Raw genomic sequence first — 26,646 nt, 5'->3', positions numbered from 1 at the left:
TGAACACAAAGTTTTAATTAGATAAGGAAAAATTCAAACTACATTGCACACACTATTAGTTTGTTCTATAGGATACCATAATACATACATGTAGCCATGATTTAAGAGAATAAGTACATAACAAGGTGTATTTTCAACATTCTATCTATTATAAAATAAACTTCACCATGAATTTATGAGCAGTAGCCAATTATATAAAAATAGTACTTTCTTTGGTTTGGTCAAAGTTATCTGCCCACAATTAATATTAACCGATCAAAACATTTAAAACATTGGACAAGCTGAAAGATTACCTGTGGACAACTTATCAATGTTTTATACACTTAGCTGCTGTAGTATAACCTAGGAGTATTAGTCTCATGTATTACCACAGCTAGCAGCATCTTTCAGAGGGAGTAAAATGTTATATTTTATACATATATATATCTATGTAAAAAAATCACCATCTCTTGACGAATAATGCCGCATATGATATGACGCAAAGCGATGATGTTATCATTTAATGTGTAAAAAAAGATCAATATCAAGTCAGTGAAAACAGGTTAAATTTACAATGTTTAACATTAACAAGCGATACACAGAACATATACATTCTAGCATAATATAGCACTTAATGATGGCACTAATAGCTACAAGTATAAGATGGCATAAAGGGACTTGTTCATGTCTTATAGGGTCAGACATTATTGATTTCTTTTTATTTCATGTGAAATGTTTGTAGCAATGATAAAATTTCTACAAATTTCAAAATGAGCTCTATTCTTAATAATTATTGGAAAATATGACAAAAGAAGCTCAATTTTGCCAAAAAGCGTTAGTAACGCTACTATAAATTGAATCAATTAAGGCTTGGATTTACCTTATTCTGTTAAAATGAGTATCCGGCAACTGTTTGGTCTTAGTCATGAAATTAAGTAAAATAACTCAATTTCAACAATCTAAAAATAATAAAATCAACATATAATCTGTGAACGAGTCCCTTGAAGATCTTTAATACTGGATCATGGATCAAATACACTATACAGTCACTAGGCAAAAATTCTGAAAAAAATCACTAATAATGGTCAATAATTAACTTCAAAAGCTTCTGTAAGAAGTATTACCAAGAAAGAACACTTAACTTTTTTTAATGTCTTCAAAAGAAGTCATTGTATAGTTAAATACATGCATGTATCACCATAGCAAAAGCTCATTTAAAATAGTACAATATGAGTTAAATGGATGGAAGTAAAACTGATACTATTATGGTTGTTTTTTTTTAAACACCATTTTTTTTTTAATAATCTCATAGCTTTTCAAATGTATATTTTATGTATCAACGAATTAGATTCAGTAATGGACATAATAAAAATAATCAATTTACCAAAAATTTTAATTGCCAAGTGATATAATAAATTATATACTGATTTGCCATCTTGAATGAAAATGTAAAAAAAAATAACAATTTGATATGTGGAAAAAAGCTTATTATTACTCTTAGTATTGAAAGTTTGAACTTGATTATCTTGAAGGGTTCTTAAGATGTTAAATTTGAAATAAATGGTGTCAACAAAAAATATTTGTAATCTTTTTTAGTAACTATAGCACATAAGTACATTCAGTGTTGTGATTTAATCGAACTTGAAAACAAAATCCATCGATATTTGCAACGAGACACAATATGTCGTAATGTCTTGACCGAGACACAATATGTCGTAATGTCTTGACCGAGACACAATATGTCGTAATGTCTTGACCGAGACACAATATGTCGTCATGTCTTGACCGAGACACAGTATGTCGTAATGTCTTGACCGAGACACAATATGTCGTCATGTCTTGCCCGAGACACAATACATCATAATGTCTTGACCGAGACACAAAATGTCACTCTACCTTGATTGAGACACAATATGTCACGCTGTCATGATGGAGACACATTCAGTCACACAGTTATAACTCAGACATAATGTCATGCTGTATTGACCCGTATCATTGTATATCAATTTGTGGAGACCAAGCACACAAAAAATACTGTATAAGATACCTACAAACATAAACTTTACATACAAAAGATTGGACAATATGATAAGCTTAAGTTTGTTAGTATATTTGGTGACAGTTGACATGTCTAAGGTATGGGACAGGAAATATCTAAAAGCTAATTTACAAAACAACAAGGCATATTTATTGTTCAGGCAAGCTAAGATCCAGAAGTTGGTTTAAATCACTGAGGCTTACAAAGGTTAACAGTATATAAGCCATAGCACAAGAAAGAACATGAAGTTGGTTCAAAGCAATATGGTCAATAAATGTAAACATTTTTTTATATAAGGCTAACAGCCAAGTGAAAATCCTTAAATCATCTGAAAGTCAGTTTAATTTTCCTCAAGTCCTAGATCACGCTCCAGTTTTATGACGGTGATGTTGTGCATCTCCTGACGATGGGCAAGGAAGTTGTCTATAGCTCGTTGTCTGCTTACTTCCCAATCATACAAGTCTCTGAAAATACATAAACCTTTTTGTTTTTCTTTTCAATTTAAAAAATGCTTTCAGATGATACCGAAATATCATAACAGACATAAAAGCTTGACTTGTAATAGGTAAGACGGATTTAAGATATCATTGACTTAAGCTCATTTCAAAGGCAGCAGCTGTAAACCAATCAGAATCAAACTTTCTTCATGGAGATCAGTACTGTTTTCTTAAAAAAGGGGAACAACCAGAGTATCCCATTAACCTTTAACTGCTTGTATTGCAGATTAACAACTATAACACACATATAAAACAAATAACAGCCAAGGTATGCAATGAGTTAAGAAACCTTGACCAATGACCCTTCTGTGTAACCTTCAGACATGATCTGTGGCACTGACATTGCAGTTTCTCATGGTGAACACTTGTGCCAAGTTGAATTTAAAGTCCCCAATGCTCGGGCAATTTACAGTTTTGACATGACAAGAAATATGGATGCACACATATACACCAATCCGCCTTTGAGACAAATATGCTGAGCTCACTGTAATTTGAATAACATCTACATTTTTTTCTTCAAATCTAACACCTCTGAAAACACAAATACGTTTGACAAAAACAACATACATCATCATCAGATTTCAACAAAACTTGTTCTTACGTGTAGATTGGTTGAACAAACTTCATTCTGCCTTGGTCTGTCACGAACTTCAGCGCTTCACTTATGGCGGGCTCATATCGTGCTTGGATACACAGCTTCAGCCATCTGAACACAATGCAAGAAAAAAAACGTTAAGTGATATGAACACTGTGACAATAATCTGACTTCACAACACATTCACGAAATACAAAATTGCAGCCTTGATGCAAATGTATGTTGTCATGTGAACATTGTCAAAAAACATGAAAAAGTCTTGTAATATTTTGGGGAAAATTTGCTAAAATATGCAATATGAAGGAAATAATCAATTACCTGAACTTTATCTCAGAATTGCCTGTTCTCTTGAACTTGTATACATCGCCCATGCGAACCAGTTTTTTGTGTGAAATAGGATCCTGAAAACATGTAGAAAATACATGTACATATATATCAGTCGTGAATGTCACCATTAGACTTCTTTCTCTTATATGAAAATCTAAACTTTAGCTGGGTTTCTCAAAACCAAAAAAAAAAACCATGACCTGCACATGACCTGCTGTTTTAACCTTTTACCCACTATATTTTGTAACCTTTGCTATAGATATTAGGTTATTAATTCTTATATCCAGTCAGTTGGTCATTTGGCCAGATAAGATCTCCAGACTATTTTTGAAATAAGTAGAAAATGTTCTCTACGTATTTTCTTTCAACAACATATCCTTACTAAAACAATTACTTAGTGTTCTTCCATTTTACATTGCATTTATAGGTCTACAACAACATTTTGATGACACATTTATGAACCAAATGGTAAATGATTGAGGAGAAAATTATGATACAAGACATTTTTGTAAAACATTATGCACCCCTGTGCGCCATGTTGCCAGAAATATTTGAACAATTGAATGAAATATGCATGGACCAAATTGACAGCTGATTTGTCATTGACATTGGATGCCTTTGAGAAAGTTTTAAGATAATGACCATTCAAAGTGTGAGGATAAAAGGTACAGTTTTTAATCAAGTTCAGATGATGACTGATATTTGCAAATAAAGATGCATCCTCTTAGCAGCAGGGAATAAATAAATATGACATAAATTTTAATGACCAATATGAGTTGTGACCTTGACCTTTCACTCTATGACCTTAAAATCAATAGGGGTCATCTACTGGTCACCCCCAAACCTACAGTAAATGGTCATGGATGCGGGCATTGTCAAGTTATCACACTGACAAGCTTTTTGTGTTCAAGGTCACTGTGACCTTGACCTTTGACCCCTAAAATATATATGTATTTTGTATATATAAATGCTGTTGAAAAAACAGGTACAACAAATCTTCAAGGATTCTTGTTGCAATGCCTCTACCGCCCTGCATCCAAAACATATTTTTTTCTCATATCCATTCCATCACAAAAAGGTTATTTTCCAGATTTAAGTTGAAACAATGATAATTAATTTAAACATTTGAATCTTTGTTGAAGAAAATTTTCATCTGTGCCCTAGAATATACTGGCCTGCTTAAGTAATTTGGTTGCAAAATATTGAGTTAATTCTGATTGTTGTTTTTTATAGTTTAAAATAGCATCATCAATAAACTTCCAAACTTTACCATTTTACAATAAGGCCATAGTTTATTCTATGTCAAGTGTCAGGTTGAAACTAAACTACCTAAAATCTACCTACCTGACAGGAAAACCCCCAAATCTAATTATATTTTATAATAAAGGCCCCCCGATAGCAGATTTCACAAATAAAATTCATAAACAAGGCACCATATACAATTAAGGTCTACACATCAAGAAAATTGAATTTCTCTCTGTATATGATATATTTCTTGTCTCAATGTTATTTTTAACATTAAGCCCTAGAAAATAATAAAGCACTAGAAAATAATATACCTTTATTTAATATAGATTTAGATAAATATTGTTGGTTTTCAAAGGCTGAAAATGTACCCGCTGGATGTTACTAAACATAGAATCAAATTGGCATGGCATTACTACATACATGATCTGCGAAGCCAGAGAGAAACTGTTCTGTCTCCAGGGAATGGAAATCTGCAATGTTGGAGAATTTGAACTGCTTCAAGTTGTCATCGGAAGCATTGAGCCAGCGGTTCATCAGCTCTACACACTCTTCCATCATAGTTGTGTCATAACTGGAAAATATAGTAGTATAATCAGTGGTCTGTTTGGAACATACAGTAGTCTTGTCACTGGTCTGTATGGAACATGCAGTAGTCTTGTCACTGGTCTGTATGGAACATGCAGTAGTCTTGTCACTGATCTGTATGGAACATACAGTAGTCTTGTCACTGATCTGTATGGAACATACAGTAGTCTTGTCACTGATCTGTTTGGAACATACAGTAGTCTTGTCACTGATCTGTTTGGAACATACAGTAGTCTTGTCACTGATCTGTTTGGAACATACAGTATACAGTAGTCTTGACACTGATCTGTTTGGAACATACAGTATACAGTAGTCTTGTCACTGATCTGTTTGGAACAATCAAGCTGACTTACTTTGGTTTTTGTGGTGGGACCCCTTTTTTATACAGCCAGCCTTCCCAGTCAACGCCATCTAACTTCCCCTCAGCCACCTGCAAACAAATGATACATAAATAGATGAAACGCTGATTGAAACATATGACTTTGTAGTGTCATCAACACTGTAAAGTAAACCTCTAAAAACATAATAAAAGCAACAATATCTTACTGAGGTTATTGAAGGTTTCAATAATAACTACCTAATACAATAGATATTAATAGGTTTTGATTTTTTTTTTACAAAGCTATAATTGTCTGATAAATTCTGTATTCATATAAAAATTACCTCTTTTTTAAAGTAATTAAAGAGGAAATCTTTCCAGTCCTGTGTTGTAATTGACTTGTACTTGAACTCATCAATATATGCCCTCACATATGGCTCGAACACGTCTGAAATTACAAAAAAACAAACTTAAATAGCTATAACAACTTAAATATCTAATAGGTTATAAGAAGATCTAATTGAATCATTTCATATTTGTGTACAGTAAAATTGCGATCGCTCGAGGATGCTGGGGTCCGAGCTAAAACCTCTAAGACACCAATGTTTCGAACGATCCAAGTTTCAATTTCCCAGTCTGTTATGAATTGTCTATCAGTTTATTTTAAGTTTAAAGTCATCAATGATAGTTGTCATTGTTATCTGGACACTATTTGGGGGTATATGGGGGTGTGTGAATGACAAATATGGTTTGTGCATAACAATTTTTACATTTTTTACTGACTGAGACGTTTTGGACCGAAATGATAAATATTTCGGACTGATATTTTAACCATTCTGTTACTGAAATCAGTCTGGTTTGGTTAAATTCAGTACAGAAAGGTAAATTGTCAGTTTTTAGAAGCCCTGCTAGGCAACCAAGATTAAATTCTCAGACTTAATCATACATTATGCATTACCTGTGCCCCTTAGCATAAACTCTCACACTTTCATTATACAATATGCATTACCTGGCCCCCCAAGCAGTTGCTCTAAGTAGAAAAGTAGGGCATGGCCTTTCTCATAAGGAATGGAGGAGAAAGATTCATCCGGATCCACACCGTCCATGTTGGGAACCAGCTTTGTAAACTCACTGTCCTCACCTAATTCATCCACCTACACAAAATAAGCAGAAATCGAAGCATTGAATAATCATCTGCCCCCATTTTAAGAAATTGACATCTCAAGAGCTGGAATGAATACTGTGATCAAGGTGCTTATTGACTTTGCTAGTCTATTAATATTGTGACCATGTTTGAAGAAGATCCAAAGAGATTTATTTAAGATAGAGAGCAAACAAAATGTGAAACACTGTGAACAAGAGTGCCAACAGACAACATGAATTTCAAGGTTAAAATGTCATGGAATATAACATGATTACCACATGGAAGTTGCATACCGTATTTGAGAATCAAATTTCTGTTAACACACGAGAGCAGTCAAAAGGTATAAAATAAGCAAATTTAAAGAATACTGCACCCAGAGCTACGGTTCCTTTGAACTGCACTTCTCCTTAATGAGATCTATTTGTATATGAAGTTCTAGGTCAATACCTGAAAGACTTTTTGTGTTATGCTCCTGACAGAAAATAATACGGTATATGAACATTAAAAAACTTCACCCGGAGTTATGTTTTCTGTGCACTGCAGCTTTCCTCAATGAGATCTGTATATGAAGTTAAATGTCAATATCTGAAAGTTTTTTAAGTTCTGCTCAAGACATAACACAAATGTGTTAAAACTCTGCTCCTGACATAACACAAATGTGTTAAAACTCTGCTCCTGACATAACACAAATGTGTTTAAGTTCTGCTCCTGACATAACACAAATGTGTTTAAGTTCTGCTCCTGACATAACACAAATGTGTTTAAGTTCTGCTCCAGACATAACACAAACGTGTTTAAGTTCTGCTCCTGACATAACACAAATGTGTTTAAGTTCTGCTCCTGACATAACACAAATGTGTTTAAGTTCTGCTCCTGACATAACACAAATGTGTTTAAATTCTGCTCCAGACAAAACACAAATGTGTTTAAGTTTTGCTCCAGACATAACACAAATGTGAAAATTAACAAAGGGCACTTAATTAATTAACAAAGGGCACTTAATTAATTTTGCACCCAGAATTACAGTTTCTGTGCGCTGCAATTCTACTACAAATAAATAAGATCTATCTGCTTATGAAGCTAAAAATCAATACCTCAATGACTTTTCAAGTATTACCATTACTATATTCCATTCACCATTTCAATGGGGTTAATAACAGGTCTTACAAAACAAGGTGGCGACAGCCTACAAGTATTAAAACATGTTAAAAATATTTCAGAGAATACATGTGCACCTCACAAAGCTTTCCAAAGAAAAATCCTGTTAACATTAGTTAAGAGCATGACAATTATCAAAGCACTGATCACCGTGTGATAAAACCATGAACAAGTATCGAAGTTTAGTGTGCACACAAAGCTTTTTATGACTCCTAAAGAAGATTACAATGTATAAATTCATCTAAGGGCTATAACTGTAAAAAGACATCATATTGGGTTCTTGGTATTTGGACTTGTAGCAAACTCTCTAACTGCATGCAACACACTAACATAATAATTTCTACATGCAAATGTACCAACAGTCAAACTGAGTTACAAAGGTGGATACTTACAGTTTCACAGAGAATTTTCCATCCTCGAAGGGCCAGGAACTGCCGAAACTTTTCCCCACCCTTCAAATCACTCACTATCTTCCTCTCGCTGAACTCCGTGTAACTCTCATTCAACCTTGACAAAACAAAGAAAATATCTATCAGAAAATTGTTATTATTTATCAAAATGGATGTAATTTGGATGCTATACAATTAAATTCTTATTCATTCTGCCTTTAATATTAATCCAAGGATGAGAACAAAGAAACACCTTAAATCAACATGGGTGTTCATGTGCATCTTCATGTATAGAAACACAAATTATATAGCGCTGATATATGGGTAATTTTTCAGTGTTGTAAATCTCAACAGCAGTTCTCTAATCAATCCAGTCTTCTATCATTGGCTAATCCTATTTATTTTGTGATGATGAAGTCTGTCATACCAGAAGTGAGCCCATGTTTTACATGTGACCAGGTTTCCCGTCCAGCTGTGTGCTATCTCATGAGCTATAACGTCAGCCAGGGACCGATCTCCTGCCTGAAGAAAATCCGGATTATGTACATAGAAATTGGATAATTGTTAATATATGTATGTTTTTTATTTGTGAAAAAAATCACTAACATAAAATTTTCTCGAGTAACTTAATCCGACCAGTATTTGTCAAACGAAGGAATATTAGAATGACTGCAAGATATTCAATATTTATAACAGAAAATTATCTGAAACCTCAACTGCATTTTGTCCATTAATAAACATTTAGTGGAACAAATGCAATAAGGATTGCTTTAATTTACTCTTCTGCAAATTTAACATAAACCACTGCCATTTGTTTTGGTTTAAATGCTGACAATTCAACATCCACAAGTTTTTGTTTAATGATTTGACTATCATAAACATTTATTTAGTAGGGTGCAGAACTAAGGGCAAACTATGGCTGAAAGCGTATATCTCTGAATTTTATTTACAGTTGGAGTACACGGGACCTAATTAGGCTCATTGAAAGGTCAAGGGCCTGATCTTGGTTGGAGTGACATGGGACAAAGCATTTATATTAAGAGTATAAGATTGCATTTAAACATATTGGTACTAGCTGTTAAGGATTTAAAGAACAACAAACAACAATATGCAAAATGTTAAAAGGACAATCTAACCAGTAGGGTTGGAGTGACGAATGTTCTGCACGGGTTTTCCATGCCTCCATAGGGGAATGATGGTGGTAGAACAATCATGTCATAACGTCCCCACACATACGGTCCAAGAAGTTCTTCAGCGACTTGCAACATGTCCTCAGTCTGAAATATGAAAAGAAATATTCATTGCTCATGGCAACTGAACAAAAATCTCAAACCTTAAAATCTAGTTTCAGTGATATACTAATATGAGGAATTCAGGCCCAAGGCAGGCTAAAGGGGTATAGAAGCCATTTTAAATTTCTTTCTAAATCTATTTTATACCATTTCAAGGAACTTCTGTACTATTTCTAAGGCATATTAGCAACAAACTATATACTGAGTTCAGTATAAATCCTGAACTTTCTCATCACTGAATAACTGATATAAACTTTATGAACAAGATTTTTTGTCTATAGTAATAATACCTGTAAACAAGGTCGGGATTGTTCTATTTACTGAATGGGTGAGACAGAATTAATAATGTTTTCTTAAATGAAATTAAGTACTTTAACAATTCTAGAAAAAAAATAAAACTGTTGGTTTAAATTCAAGTTATGAATTGTGTGATTGATGTCATTACCAGGGACATGAATGCAGTGTGTGGAGTCCTAGTGTTCATTTACCAGCACAACTGCATTCATACCCCAATAATGACATCAATCACACAATTCATTCCTTAAATAAATGCAATATAACTTATTCCATAATGAAATCACTTATAAATGTATTGTTCTGTCATATATAAGAGATTATAAATGGATTCTAACTAGTGACAGCCTATTGCAGGTGAAAGTGACTCTACTGTAACTATTTAATGTACAAATTTCAACCTCAAAATCGCGAGAAAGACAGTCCTGTGTCACCGTACTTACCTCTGCAAATTCATAAGCGGCTCTATCTAAAATTTCCCGCTCTGCCCAAATCTTACTACGCGGTCCAATTTCTCTGTAAAAGAACAAAACATATTAGTCCTAAATTTTTATTTCAAACAATTTTCTTCAACATTTCTTCACTTATTTTAAAAAAGAACCATCGTGTCCTCTCAGGGAACCAGTACAAGCTTCTACCAATGAAACAGACCCACGTGTGGTTCATATCTGTTTTTATAAAAGCAATTTTTTCAATCAAGCTAAAATGACTTAGATTAATCTTACCTGGACACAATATCTCCTGCCACAATTGCAAGTAGACAACTAGGCATCATCTCTGACTGTCGGAACATGGACACTGAATGACCTTCTTCTGTCTTTTCCGATTCCTCTAGCAACGCACTCATCAGAACTTTAATGCCAGGCGGGGAACGTATCTATTTGTGTGAAAATATTGAAACGAGTTATAACATACAGCTTTATAAGCCGATAGATAAGTGAAGTAGTTCAAATGAGTTGTAAAAAATATTTAATATATATTTTGAGGATCTAAATATGAAAAATTAATTTGAAATATTACACGAAAAATCAGCGAAAATTTTGGCCAATTTTGAGGCCAAAATTTCAAAATGACATAACATCATTCTAATATACTCAGCTCTTGTTCCTGTTGGAATGACATGTCGGAGTCACTTTAAAACACACGTTCTCTGGAAGCATTAATTGTCAAATTGGATTATTTTTGAGTTTTTTTTTTCAGTTCTGTGTCGAAATTATACAATAAATGCAATAAACGTGATTTCAGTTTCAAGTATAAGACTGTAGTAAAAAAAAATAACACAGTATTCCAAAGTTAAAACCCTACAACAGTTTTTTGTTAATATCAAATTAAAATCTAAGTGGTTCTTCTTTTAAAGATAGTAACAAATTCCTAATGCTGAATACATGCTGATTTCTCTGATCTGTGAGACAAAATGTTGAAAACAAATGATAACAAAATAACTTGTATGAAGGAGTAAATTAAGATCATTCAACATACCGGTATATACTTTTTCCCCTATTTAATATAATAAATTCGCAAGATTTATCAAGAAATGATAACAATGTATGAACTTAAGTGCTGCAGAGTGAACGCCAGCGCCTGTATTTTGTTGCCCATTTTTCAATCCAAAAAAGCAATAATTCGACAAAAACTTAAGGTCAGAAGTATGGGCATCACTTAACATGTGTGTATTATCTCTTGCATCATGTTTACCAAATTTGATTTCAATATCTTTCCATGTTTATTCAGGTATGGCAAAAATTGAATTTTTTGCACAACGACACTACATGAGGGCACGAAGGCAAAAGCTAATAAAACCATGTTGTATCAGCCATACACGGTATTTGTTTCAGCCGTGTATCACTGTATTTGTATCTGACAGCCAAACACAGTATTTGTATCAGCCATACACGGTATTTGTATCAGCCATACACGGTATTTGTATCAGCCATACACAGTATTTGTATCAGCCATACACGGTATTTGTATCAGCCATCATAAAACAAAAAACAATTAAAACAAAAAGATAAACATATTTAAGTAGACGGAGTGAAAAATAATAGGTACCAGTAAAAAAAATGAATGATTTCATTTCTTAAAATTCCAATCAATTCCGGTAACACTTCTAGGTATTGTTTAGTTTCAAAGACAAGCATTAATGACTTTGCTGATACCAAAAGCTTTCATATAATTAGTAAGGATACGTACATTTGCAGTGTATGTACACTTGATGCTAGGCGTGTCTTGACATGGAACAACACTCCGACAGTGTATGGCCTGCAAAATTAAAAGGTCTCAAACTATTTAGATCATTTAGCATAAGTCAGCATAATTATATACCGATACATGTACTTAAACAGAATATGAAGATGAACATGGAATATATGGCATTCTGCTTAAAGATTTGCTAACAAGTTACATTTGTTATTACGCTATTAAATCAATTTTGAATAAACCATAGGTAAGAAACATTTAGAGATGGCTAGCTGGATATGTGAACTATTCATATTTTAAGAATTGATATATAAGAGAAAGGCTTAAAATATTTAATTTTACTTAGTTTAAAATTCAAACTCAGAATGGCCACACAAATAAATGGGAAAATAAATGTCAAACAGTGTATGTCTACACAAGTTTATAAGATGACTTGAAGTTTTATCAAACAAAACAAACAATTTAAATTCAAGTCTTCATGCATTTATTCGTAAAGGTTTTTACAACTTTCTTTATTGGTTTTACATTTATTTTTTTTTTCAATGATTGAGTACAACAAAAATTTGATCATTTGCTTTAAGTCTCCACTCATCAAGTTTTATTTTCAAAAATTGAATATTGCCAGCAGTTCAATCATATAATAAAGTTATTTTGTATTCAAGAATTTCCATGATAAAGTCGCGGGATTTTGATCTTAATCAAGTATTTTAAACCATTATGGCTCTCTTGACGGATTTGACTCCCACATTAAGTATCCTTTTTAAAGACAAGGTGATATTTCTCATTGACCAAATGTCATTTGCTTTAACTCAGGAATATCAGTTAGAAACAAATGTTGGCCCCTGAGCCTTTGTACAGTTTTCTAAGTTTGATTATGTGATCGATGATTAAAGTGACATTTCTATTCAAAATCAATACATACACATATAACAAACATATACGCGAGTGATAAACCTTTAACTCCTTCCTAAATAATGTATTGATAGAAAATTTTAATTATTGATAACAAGATTGTTACCACATAATTATTTAATAGCCGAAATAATTCTTGAGTGCTTAATGATTTACTGTGATCTTTTATTGTCTCATCAGGTGGAAATACCGTGTTTCCGGCACCTTTCTTTCAAATTAGATTTGGTATCCTTCATAAAAACTATTGTTTTCGACATTTATTCATCCTTTTTGGTATATTGAATCAATTGTGGTAAATCTTAATTGGGAGTAAGAGTGCATCTTTAATAGAAGTACCCGGTAACCATTTCCCGGTTACCCGGTAATAATTTCTTGAAATTTCATAATAAGCATGACAGGTTATAGTATTCATTTGATTTACAAACATGTAGCCAAATTACTTGATTAAAACATGGTTAATCATGAATATCATTTAAATAATTAATTAAAATTAATAAATAAAAACGAGAAAAAATACGAAATTAACTCCAAAATAGAAATAGTGAGCTTAGCCAACCTTATAATAGGGGGCCTAAGAATGTTTAAGAAATTGGGGCCCATAGAATGGAATGAATATATATAATTACCATACAGACATGTACATACTTGACACTGGCTGAACAGGTATGGATGTTTCTTCCCCAAAGTTTGATCAGGCCTGATCCAATGCAGCGCGCTGCATTCTGGAGATGTTTCATACTCTATCTCAATGGTGTGCCTGTGTAATTAAAACAAAACTAGCACTGCAGGTTCATCATTTTATAGAAAAATAGATTTGTGTCACAGAGACAGCATGCTCGACTATTCCTCCGCTTTCAAGTTTAAGGATTGCAAAGTTTTTGTGAAACATGTATGATGCATTGTAAAATAAGATTACATGTAAAACTTCACCAGAATTTCTACGTAAAAAATAAAGGGGGCAAAATCTGTATTAAATGTATATTTGATTGTGTAAAGTTTCAATGCAATACATGAAGTAGTTGAAGAGTTATCGACATATATGTGCTTACATGCAAAACCTTGACGAGATTTTTTAAACAAAATAATAAAGGGGCCAAATTTATATCATATGAAAAAGAGAGTTATTTAACTTAAATTTTTAAGAAGTTAGGATGGTCTAGTGCTCATGTAAAAAGCTTGAATTCAATACATAATGTCTTTGTTGAGATATTGACTTAAATGTGGTTACATGCAAAACCTTTACAAGAATTTCAAAGTCAAATAATAAAGGTCAATCTTTGGCATGTCTATGCAAAATAGAGTTATCTGATTAAATGTTACCGGTACTTGGTTCAGTTCTGATAATTCAGGTAGGTTGTGTGATTCCGTACTGTTGTATAAAATCTCAATGCAAATACATCAAATTTTTGCTGAGATATTAACCTTATTAGTTCTTTCATGCAAAAGCCTTAACTGGAATTTCTAAATCAAATATAAAGGACAATTATTTGCATTATATGCAAGATAGAGTTATTTAACTTGGTTATTTTAGTAGTTTGGATGGTTGAGTACTGTGTATAAAGTCTCAATGAAATACATCAAGTAGTTGCGAAGATATTAACCTACGTGTGCTTACATGCAAAACCTGAATAAGAATCATAATTTGCATATCTTTTTCCAAATAGAGTGATCTAACTTCACTTATAAAGTAGGTTCCCGTTGGATAATTAGGAACACATATGAAACTCAGAAATAATGCAATATATGTGTATTTACTGGGATATTTAACCTCCCATTATTGGCTTGAAGGTGCTAACATGCAAAACCTTAGCCACTGCATATATGCTAGGTTGAGTAGTATAGCTCTCCTCATTCTTTGAGTCAAGCTAAAAATGCAGAATGCAGATTATTATTTTTTAATATTTATATTAAACATCTAATAGTATATTATACTCAAAGGAAAGTGTGTGCCTAAACTAAATTCATTTACTTCTTTTGATGATAATGTACACAACTTATTTTTGCCACATATAATAATTTTTATCTAATTTTCAACAAACAAGTTGAACTCAATTAACAAGCAAAATGTTTCTGAGGCATGTTCGAAACTAGAAATCCCAATAGGTCATCAATAGTTGACAACTTTCTTAAAAAACTTACTCTGGTTCCTTATCATTCAACTTGACTGTAAGTTTGGAGCCGAATGTTACCACATGTTCTGCCAGCTCATACTCAAGATCTTCATTACTTCCTACATCCCTCACTGACGTGATTGTCAGTTCCCGGGTGTCCAGGATCTATATATAATCAAATAGAAATACTTATAGCAATTTACAAACCTCAAAATGCCAGCCACAAAATGCTATCCAAGTTTCCAGGTACGCAATGATTTCTTAGGAAAAGACAACAATTTCAAATGTACTGATTAGGGACCATTTTTTGCCTGTACCAATTACTGGTCCACCCTGTAAAATCCTTGTTTAACAATTTAAATATGATAAATTTGTTCATACAAATGATACTTCGTGCTCAAATGAAGTTTTAAAATGGGATAATTAGTTCTTTCTCTGAAAATATATAATTTATTAGTAATATTGAAATTGCACCAGGATGCACCATATTTCATACAGCGGGAGATTATCAAATGCTACCAATCAACAAAATGTTAAATAATTCACTCCAAAATACTCACTCAAACAGAGCAACCTCTAAATCACAAATATTCGCCAAGTTATTATAGAAACCCTGAATTTCCGGGCAAAAAGGGATCACTAACCAGTATGCTTTAATCAAATTAGACAATTCTAATCAGTATTCAAAAAACCTAGTATTTACATTTAAATGTAAATGGGAACAGTTTTATTGCACACAATTATAAACTTAACATATTTACAAGTAAAACAGACCTATAATTTAGGTCATAAATCTATTATTTATAGGTCCATGCACATATGAAACCTTGACCATTTTATTTTTTAAGTTTTATGTGGAACCTTACAATATATTCTGCCTCAGGTTTTTCTCTAACAAACGTGAGCTGTGCGTGTCCAGATAGCGTGTGTTTATCAAAGTTTATGGTGAGGTTGAGGTGAATGTGTTCCATCCGTATCTCATCTGGATTGGAAAACGATGACGGGTCCCTGCTGCTTAGTGCCGACATGACTGACACAGCTGACTCTCTACCTGAAACAAAAATATCATTCTGTGTCACAAATTATGCCCTAATAATTCTATTCATATTTAGAAGCAAATGTAAATGTTGTGATTGTCAGTATGTTACAAGTATTGACCAGATGATACAGTCTCACAGTACTGATTTTATTTTACAATTAGCAAATGAATAGATCAATGCATGGGATAATGGTAATGAACTTCATCAAATCATGTCCCAAAGAGTTATTTTTAACAGTCATCGAAAAAAGACTTCTGGATGTACAAGTCTGAATTCTAATACTATTGCTTGGCACCAATTTTTTAAACAAGCCCTACTATATAAAATTCAGAATTTGAGCAAGCCCGGAGGACATTTTAGCTGAGTGCAGGGCTTGCAGGCTTGTGTTAATTTCGACCACTGTTTTAAGCAGCTTCAAGGTTTTAAAGCACATACAAAATATAACAAACAATATAATTTATACAATTAACGGACATGTTTTTTAAGTTGTAGGCAGATAGGCTTCTGTGACGAATTTACCACAGCCGTATAAAATAGTTGACTGTAACCTAAAAAGTTGTTTCTTTATTTTTTATAGGAATAATTTTAACCAATCAGTATGCTGATTGTAACCAATCGAAGTGCTTCATTTTCAACCAATCGACGGTCAGTTTAAACAACCAATGAAAGTATTGATTTGCTTGAGCGCTTTTCGCGGCGTATATAAGGCCGAATTTTTCATGATATCGCCATTCTAGATGCAGTTACCATACATTCAACATCAAGAAATAATTGGTATTAATCAACTTGAACTTTGTAGTTGCTTATCTAAAATATTAACTATATTTACAGAAAAGCTCAGCTTTGACGTATTGTATAGTTAATAGCTGACGAGTGGACCAGGTTGTTGTTAAAAGATATGATAGTTAATTTAATGTATACACTTCTATGCTCTTGCTAGAAAGCTCAGCTATCCTGTGAGGCATAGTAAGTTGGAACTTCAACAATCTTTCAGTGATAGCTATGCTTTCCTGTTGGATGAAGTTAGAGCGTATTTATATTTAGATTGCAGACGTAAAGAAAGAAAGTGAACGCATTTTAGGTATTTACCACGAAAGCTCGGCTATCTGGTATTTCATAACTGAGTAGTATTTTAAGTATTGTAATTTTGAAAGGTACAACTCTGTGTCTTATGCAAGAAAGCCCAGCTTTCTGTTAATTCACAGAGATCACTGATAAAGCAGTAGATTTAAAGAGTTGGAAAATCATTTTAATAAGTTGATCATAGGCATTTTGGCAAAAGGAAAATAACTTATACAACACTTTTTATACAACACTTCTTCTATAATTATTGTGTGATTACTTATTTGAAGCTCAATCAAAATCATTTGTACACAATCAACAGGTTAAGTAACCTTGAGGAAAATTATTATATAGTTTCATCTTTTGTCATTTATTAAAGAGTTCTGCCATAACTTTGATAAAATAGTGTACAGCCGCTCGGTACACTCCAAACACGTTACAAATTTGGTGGCAGCGGTGGGATATAATGGATAGTCCGAACGATATCTGCCCACCTTCTACAATGGCAGACAACGAAGATGTGAGATTATTACACCAAGAAATTGAAAAGTTACGGCTTCAGAATGAAAGTTTACGACTTCAGTTAGAAACAGAATGGTTACAACGGGAAATATCTGAAATGTCAGTCAGGCATGGTAATATGATAAAAGAAGAAAGAACAAGAGCTGTCACAGTATGTGACGAATGCCCCCGAATATGACATTGACCTACGAACAAGGTCAGTACATGAAAAGTTGATCTTGCCTTTACGTGTCAAATACATATGGCAAGTTATTTTAAATTGCCTCTGAACATAAAAAAATACCACCCATACTTGACAACCTACACTGTTATGTCCTTATATTCAGAATTCCCTTGTGAATAAACACTTAGTGTATCTTTCACCTTAGAGGTAGGGACATGGGTCTTGCACACGACACGTCGTCTTCGTATGCTACATGTAGCAAGTGATTTTAAAATCTGTCCATACAAGGGAAAGTAACAGCCCTGACACGACAACCTATACTCTATGTCCTTATATGCAGCACTCCATTGTGAATAAATATGCAGCACTCCATTGTGAATAAACACTAAGTGTGACCTTGACCTTTGAGGTAGGGACACGGGTCTTGCAAGTGACACGTCATCTTGGTATGTGGAACACATGTGGCAAGTTATTTTAAAATCTGTCCATACAAGGGAAAGTTACAGCCCGGACACGACAACCTATACTCTATGTCCTTATATGCAGCACTCTATTGTGAATAAACACTATGTGTGACCTTGACATTTGAGGCAGGGACACGGGTCTTGCACGCGACACGTCGTCTTGGTATGTGGAACACATGTGGCAAGTTATTTTAAAATCTGTCCATACAAGAGAAAGTTACAGCCCGGACACGACAGTCTATACTCTATGTCCTTATATGCAGCACTCCATTGTGAATAAACACTTAGTGTGACCTTGAAATTTGAGGTAGGGACACGGGTCTTGCACGCGATACGTCGTCTTGGTATGTGGAACACATGTGGCAAGTTATTTTAAAATCTGTCCATACAAGGGAAAGTTACAGCCCGGACACGACAACCTATACTATATGTCCTTATATGCAGCACTCCATTGTGAATAAACACTAAGTGTGACCTTGACCTTTGAGGTAGGGACACGAGTCTTGCACGCCACACGTGGTCTTGGTATGTGGAACACATGTGACAAGTTATTTTAAAATCTGTCCATACAAGGGAAAGTTACAGAGCTGGAAGGACGGACGGACGGACAGACGGACGGTGCGATTTTAATATGCCCACCTTCGGGGGCATAAAAACTGCTGTGCCGCAGACGCCGTTGGCAAGTAGCACTCTGTACGTAAAGCGAGGTCGGCCTGATATTCCGGTGAATGATGATAATAGCACCCACTATGATGTCTCCTGGGGCAAGCACATTACAGATAGAAAGAAGAAAAATCATAAAGACGAGATGTTACAGCACAGATGCACCGTCCGGTGGCAAAGTGTATATGAAGCCGGCAACCTTTGATGGAACAGGGTCGTGGCTTGACTATAAGTCACACTTTGATGCCTGTTGTGAAATAAACAATTGGACAGATAGTCCGAAAGGCTTGTATCTAGCTGTATCATTACGAGGACAGGAGCAAGGAGTATTTGGCAATCTAAGCTCTGACAAGCATAACTATCTGAAGCTTGTGACCGTGCTTGAAGAACGGTTTTCACCGCCAAACCAGACGGAGCTATACAGGATACAGCTGCGGGACAGACGTCAAAAAGCTACAGAATCACTGTCTTCATTGGGACAAGATATAAGGCGTTTAGCAAATTTGGCATACCCATCAGCTCCAGCTGAGGTTAAGGAAACATTAGCTAAAGAGCAATTTGTAGATGCGTTGGTAAGCAGTGATATGCGCCTCAGAATTAAACAAGCGCGACCAGTTAGTTTAAATGATGCAGTTCGTCATGCGGTGGAACTTAAGGTGTTTAATAGAGCTGAAAAGAAACATGAAAATCACATAAGCATACATGCAGTGGTAAACAAACATGAGGCTACAACTTCCATGGAGCTGGAACAAATAAAAAAGAGCCTTGAAGAATTGAAGAAAGCTGTAGCTGTACTAAGTCAGCAAAGTTATAAAAACACAGGTTATAACACTCCTATCAACCCATCTCAAAATAACAGAGGTTATGCTGAAAGACAGCAACACTTTAACAATCAGCAGCGCTGGAACAACGGAAGCTACAGACGAGGACGTCAGGTTTTTGATAAGCAGCATCAGAAGAACGACTATGTTTCTTCCATTTCTCTAATGGCTAGGACTAAGTCGACACCATGGAAACCTACTATTTCACCGTTGTATAGAGAAAGCGTCACTGGCAGGGAAGCCGTTGTCAACCATGCCAAAGTGTGTCAAAAGACACAAATTGATTGTAGTACATGTGCAGCTACATTCAAGAAGATTCAGTACTTGAATCAGCATAAAAAGAGTGTTCACCAGAAGCAGACCGGTGAAGGAATCCCTGTTGTAGATAGGAGGAAAGAGCCAGATGATGCTAATAGAGTAGTTAATGAATCGTGTAGAAAGAAGGAAAAGCATGAGGATAAACAAGAAGAAAGAAAAGGCAAGGATGAGATAGGCAGAGTTAAATATGACAGTGATTTGAACAGAGGACGTATTGTGAGGAAGTTGGCCGCTCGAATGCCTGTAAGGCATATCCCGGAACAACGGGTTTTCGACCGCGTAAGGATTATTTACATTTTAATCATAAATAAGTGATAATAAAAAATAAATGTTTGTGTGTACCATTTAAAGCAATCATTCATCTTTCAAGAAACAAAAAAAATAAAATCTGTTTCAATCATCTGTTGTTTACATTTTGAAACCAAAATGGCGGCTGTCACATGTTGTATTTGACCTACAACATGCTTTCGTCCATGACCTTTAACTATACTTCGCAACAAAAGTTTGTGCACAATATTTTTTATTTTAATTTGAATAACTTTTTTAATTTGAATAACTTGTTTAAACTGTTTAATGTATTTTATTTGTAAAAAAAAAGTAATTAAATATTTACATATTTGTCAAACAGTCACTTTTTAGTTACTTATCACCACAAGAGAGGCAAAGGAATGCATCATCCCTTCTAATGATAAATTCACCCATCATGAACCCTGTTATCACTGGTCCAACTCTGAATGAGCCTCATATGACCTGCCTAGGCTGCAATATGTATAATTTTATGGTAACTGAGCGCCCAAATGCAATTCAATATAGTTACCTGTAGATAAATTTCATTAATTTTAGAATAAGCAACATACCATATTTTGATGTGCTTTTAATGTTGTGCAATATACTAAAAAAAACAATACAGTAGGGCATAGGTTTTAGGCTTTGGTAAATATGTAAGATCTGGCAAACAAAAACAACACGATTTTAAAGAAGTATTTTACATGTGAAATCATTTTAAACGAAGGGTCTAATTTGGCATTAATTAAAAATGACAAATTGGTGTTGTTTCAAGTATAACTTAAGTTTTTTTTTAACACTACCATTCCATTCTTTTTCAAATGAAGTTTTCTGACAGTTCTACTGTTATGGTTAACAATTGGAGCTTATTTTTACCGGAAGTGACGCAAAATAGAAGTGTTTTACCCATTTTCAGGAGGCGGTCGAAAATAGGTTGTGGTCGAAAATAAATTGTTCCGGGATATATCAAAGTCAAAACGCAATTATTTTAATATCGACAAGTTACAAAACGCCATTTGCAGAATAAGCAAATAGTTTCAATATAAAGATATACTGAATGAAAATTAATACATGTATATATCTGTGTTTAGATTTCGACCGCGCCAGGGAACTATCTGTTAAAAATAGAATCTGGGTCATCTGATTAGGACAGGTTTATCTGAAATTAGTCTTGAAGACTCCATTAAAGTTTAAACCATAGAAAAAACATGGATCATATTCAGAAGGCAATTAAATGCCCATTAGCGTAAGATATTAAACCTATTAAACCTAAATGTTTATTTGCTTCAGAATAACATGACTTTATTCTCTTAAACGACCGATTTGTGGAAGTTTGTAACTACATAAATTTATAGAAAATATTGTACATACTCGAAAAAACAGGCTGACGGATGAAAGCTTAACACATTTATGCATGACGCAAATGTTCCTTGGTATAATGTAATAGAAAAGTTCGCAAACGTATACAATTGTTATATTATAAGAGTGTCGGCTTACCTTTAAAATGTTGTAGATTCTGATAAGTGTCTTGGAACAAATGTCTTCTCTCGCACTTCCGGTTTTACTAAAATCTAGAAATGTTTATATCACGTGACAATGCAACCAAGCGTATTAACTGTGTTTACATGTGTTTTATTTAAGTAATTTCTACTATCACGTTGGAAAGGTAATATTTCCTCTCATTACTGTTAAGGAACATATATAGTTATCCTTTATATAGCCGGTTTTATCAATACCAGCCTGGTATCAAATGTAAACAGATCTGGCAAGAACTGGTTTGATCTCGTACAACAGGCATCGGAGTCTATAAATACCGGTTTGTAAAGGAAGTCATGTACACTGCCAACCGTTTTTGAACATTTAAGTACATCTATTTTTCTGTCTGAAAAATATCAACAAAATTAACGATTTCACAGGAATTTGACTTAGTCATTCTAAAATGCCGTCCAGGCTTTTTTTTAATGATGGTTAGTCCAGGCATGGACCTATAAACCATGGATTGGCAACTCTCATCTATGTTAATGCGATAATCTCAAACTCACGCGTGCAGCGGGATTTCATTCCGAGATCTTACCGTGTGGTCATTTTCGAGACGTCCGACATCGGCCGAATATATACATGTAGGAAAACATTAATTAAAATTGACTTAAATGCGTGGTACTTTTATTTGAGTTGATAATAGTCCAATGGAATCTGATTAAAATCACAGTTATTAATTATAATTGAATCTATAACGAACAAGGTATTATTAGCAGAGTTGGCGGAAATAACCGAAGATGGCCGTTTATCACCGATCGGAGATTCGGCGGAATTTTTCGATATTTGCCGAGCGCGCGCTAAGGATTGTGGGTAAATTATTATTTCTTATCGTTTCACCGATATGGGGCAGTTGCCAATCCATGCTTTATAGGTCCGTGGTCCAGGCTAACCATCATTAAAAAAAAAAGCCTGGACGGCATTTTAGAATGACTAGAATTTGACTCAGTCTAAAAGAGATATAGACTCTAAGGAGTTCATGTACTGTATATATTAAAGTCATAACTAATACCTGTACCAGTATAGATCATAAATTTGTTGGTAAAACCCTTGTCACACATTATGAAAAAGAAAAAAAAACCTGTCACACAAGGGCCAGGTTTCCATTGCGTCAAAAAAATCCAGAATGCAGATCTGTGCACAGTGCAGTCGCAATAATTGCCATGGAAACGCGAAGGGATTGCATAGAATATAGTTCTGGCTTCCATAACTTTAATGTTGATATTTATTTTTTTGATGTTTACAACACATTAAACACGTCCAAAAAGGTAATATATAACGTGTTCGCTGAAGTTCTTTAGCTACATAGAATACTGAGCGATGTTGCACACTTTGAACATGCCTTGAACAAATGCCGTCACTTGGCATTCTGATAAGAGTGCAGAGAAATTGCCATATGGTAGCTGTAGCATTGCAGTTAGGTCTCCTACAACGCAACATGAATGATTGCATGGGGGTGCACAGAGGAGGCAGTGTGAACACAATGGTTATCAGTGGCGCTTGTGTTACGTGCGAGACCTTGTAACAAGGCCAACAGATCCCTTCAGAGAAAAGCATGTTCAACCCTGAAGGGGTCCAGTGGTCTTTATATATAGTAAATTCTCGATCCACACAGAGTCCGAGCTTTGCTAATTTGCATGTTACCAACCAAGTAAACATACATATACTATGAGCGTACTTCTGTCTATAACAGAATGTTATGCTATGAACGCACATCCGCCAAATACAGAGGACCATATTACATATGCAAATAAACATTAATTTACCATGACTGATGTACAACATGGTGGTGGACTTGCTTTTGTTTGCGTTGAGCATTTATCTTTCCAAGCCTTTTTTACCTTTCCACCTCTTTTGGCGGGCATGGTGAGAGCTAGTGAGAGAATGGAGAAGTGATGGAGATATCGTGTTCATTGGTAGTGCAAAAGAACATTGCCTTCAGCGCAGTGTGAGCGCTATGAAAGTGCAGTACACATGCAGTGTGCTTGCCATTACAACTCGACGCAGGCAGCTTGGAAGCGCCTTGAGAGTGCAGACAATCGCCAATTAGAACTTCATAGGAACCAGTGATCTGGGCAATTTAACAATGCCTTACAATCGCAGCTGTAATGTGGCCAGGTGTGACAAGGGTTTTAGGGTTAGTAGGGTATTAGTGTGCATATTTTCATAATGGGAAAGTACCCAAGAAAGGTTGAAATGTCTGGATATGAAAGGTTTCTAGGTCAAGGCTGTACCGTTGTCCTGCAGTGAGGGATTTAAAATTGCTTGGCACATGTGTCCTGTACATAAAGACGACGTGTCACATGAAGACCCATGTCCTTACATCAATGTTTAAGGTCACACTAAGAGTTAAATTATTATGAAATGCTGCTAAATGCACATAGATTATCTCCTAGTGATATTCCAATAATCGATTATCAGCAAAAATTGATTGGTTAGGCCTGAAATTGGCAACAATCAATTTTATTTGGTCATAATCAATCATCAATATATCTGGGAGTTGCATTTTTCTTTTCCCCTTTGAGTGCATTAATAATTATATTCGGAAATGTTCAGTTGTTATCGTTAACAATATTGCTGAAATCAACAACAACACAGAATAACTTCAAACATACACATATTTAACATACCGGTAGTCATTGTTACAATGACATATATATGCACGAATAAATCTATCTATCTATCTATTGTTAAGGATTAAAGAATAAAACTACAATAAAGGTATTGTCAAAAATCGATTTTACTTTCGTTAATCGGATACTTGAGTGGAACCGCTTGTTATTAGTAAAAAAATTAACCCAATCCCACTAGTTTCTGCATACATTTTTGAATGGAGATATTTTAAGATTACTTTTCACATATGTTTGGTACATAAAGATGACGTGTCGGGTGCAAGAACCACGTCCCTTCCTCATACTGCATCACTCCTACACACTTGACATCAATCATGGGAGCCAGCATATATATGCTTATAGTTTATTATAGTTCTTCATGAATGTACATGCATATTAGTAATTGTATAATCCACTGAACTGCACATCTGGTGCGTTATTAAGACAAACAGTATTGTTTTCCGGGTTGCTATATAACAGCTTAAACAGGAAATAAAATCTATGACTATATTATAATTTTAACAGGCAATTTTTTATTTATATACATTCAACTTTTCTAGATGATGAGCTAGTGAAACCAGCTAAGAAAACTACACCAAAGGGTTAGGAAATAGAAGCTGTTTTTTTAGATGTGTTTACAGAATGTGAATTATTTGTCATAGTAAAACTTTCAAAATTGAATGTTAAAAATGTTGAGTTATATTCACTAATCCAATATTATGAGGTTTTACTTTTATTGATGATTGATATTTATAGCTCTGTTCATGAATGATTACGGAATTTTAGCATATTTTAAATGCTTAATGAGTAGAGCAAAATAGTTCTTATTAAACACACTGGGTTCTCCGAAAAACACCCGTCCAGCGTTTAAATAGAACAATTAGTGTATCTTACGCCAGTTAAGAAATGTCTTTATGAAATGTTTTGGATTTCTTCCATGAAAGTAATTTAATTGAAACAAACAATAAAGCAAATGCAAGTCTTGAGGCCCCAATTCATGTGTCATAACATAGTCATAACGTAAAAGACTATAGAGCTCAGGCAAACCACTGATAGGGCGAGTATACTAGAAAAGGGCATGTTACAAGAAAGGGAAACAAAAAAAGTAAGACTAGTTTATTATGTATAAGAGTTGTTTCCCTTAGACATTGAATTAAATTCATAAATCGTTTTTCAATCACGTTCTGAGAGCCGTATGCAATATAAACTGTCATGATTTATTGCAAATGTTATATCCAAAAATGTCCAGTTTTTTTTCCCCAAAATGGCCAAAAAAGACCTGCATACTTTGAAATGCATTTTAATAGCTCATAATACATTGGCAAAGCCTTTTGTGTAGAGAAATCTTGACGTTTATATCGTAGTCATTGAAATGAGACTTTAAGATGCTTGCATAAAAAAAATCAACAAGACTTAATTTATGAAATCCCCCCAAAAATTGAAAAAGGCCGGAAAACATTTTACCAGTTATGGCTTGTGGCAATTTCAACCACTGTTTAATCCTCAAGGAGTTATGACATCATTGTTTTATATATGGCAATTCAATTCATTTCAATTGTCTCTATTTCCACCAGTAGCTGATGATTTCATTCATTTTTAATCTTGATGACTAAGTATTAGGTTAATATATATGTATAAATAAGGATTATTATATTTTTTGTGTTCTCATGCTGTATGAGAGCACGGTGCAAATTTCCCAAGAAATGCTAGCGTGCTTCATGGAACTTGTATGAACACAGAAAAATGGGAACTATTCTTATGAAAAACAGAATCATTTAATGTGTTTTGGAATGTTAAACAAATAATCACTCTTCACAAGTATGATTTAGTGTATGACAGTATTGATACTAAATGTAAGTTGTTCTGTTGTTTGCTTTTCATGAAAGGAGATGGCCAAGAGAGAAATGATGATGATATAGTTATCATACCTTTTATAAATTGTTCAAAAGTTTTTTCCTTCTTTTTTTCCCATATATGTTGATACATTTGTGATATACAATGTAAATATGGTGATATATCGTGATATAAATGTTAATATGGTGATATATCGTGATATAAATGTTAATATGGTGATAT

General features: G+C 34.1%; 2 protein-coding genes across 6 annotated transcripts in view; one reads left to right on the top strand and one right to left on the bottom strand.

Annotated features, from left to right (window-relative positions):
* Window positions 1-22,373, bottom strand: LOC128218198 (leukotriene A-4 hydrolase-like). Its single transcript, XM_052925791.1, has 18 exons — window positions 22,237-22,373; window positions 21,920-21,993; window positions 15,951-16,135; window positions 15,113-15,249; window positions 13,619-13,730; window positions 12,056-12,124; window positions 10,591-10,742; window positions 10,309-10,381; window positions 9,416-9,556; window positions 8,707-8,801; window positions 8,283-8,397; window positions 6,598-6,742; window positions 5,933-6,036; window positions 5,623-5,699; window positions 5,105-5,255; window positions 3,428-3,510; window positions 3,116-3,220; window positions 1-2,481 (listed from the first exon to the last, which is right to left on the bottom strand). The coding sequence occupies exons 3-18, from the start codon at window positions 16,110-16,112 to the stop codon at window positions 2,358-2,360; spliced, it is 1,845 nt and encodes a 614-aa protein (XP_052781751.1). The 5' UTR covers window positions 16,113-16,135; window positions 21,920-21,993; window positions 22,237-22,373; the 3' UTR covers window positions 1-2,357.
* Window positions 21,595-26,646, top strand: part of LOC128218196 (transient receptor potential cation channel subfamily V member 5-like) — a 60,721-nt gene continuing 55,669 nt past the window's right edge. For 3 of the 5 annotated variants that reach the window (XM_052925785.1, XM_052925784.1, XM_052925788.1), the window contains exon 1: window positions 21,923-22,088. The gene's annotated coding sequence lies outside the window, so the exon portion shown is untranslated. Of the gene's footprint in view, window positions 21,669-21,922; window positions 22,089-22,424; window positions 22,772-26,646 lie in introns of those variants that run through there. The other 2 variants (XM_052925787.1, XM_052925786.1) reach the window with 2 other exon arrangements.

This window comes from Mya arenaria, chromosome 14 (assembly GCF_026914265.1).
Source record: "Mya arenaria isolate MELC-2E11 chromosome 14, ASM2691426v1".
Lineage (NCBI taxonomy): Eukaryota > Metazoa > Mollusca > Bivalvia > Myida > Myidae > Mya > Mya arenaria.
Note: the sequence above shows the minus strand (reverse complement) of the source record. Positions and strands in the feature narration are given on the sequence as shown.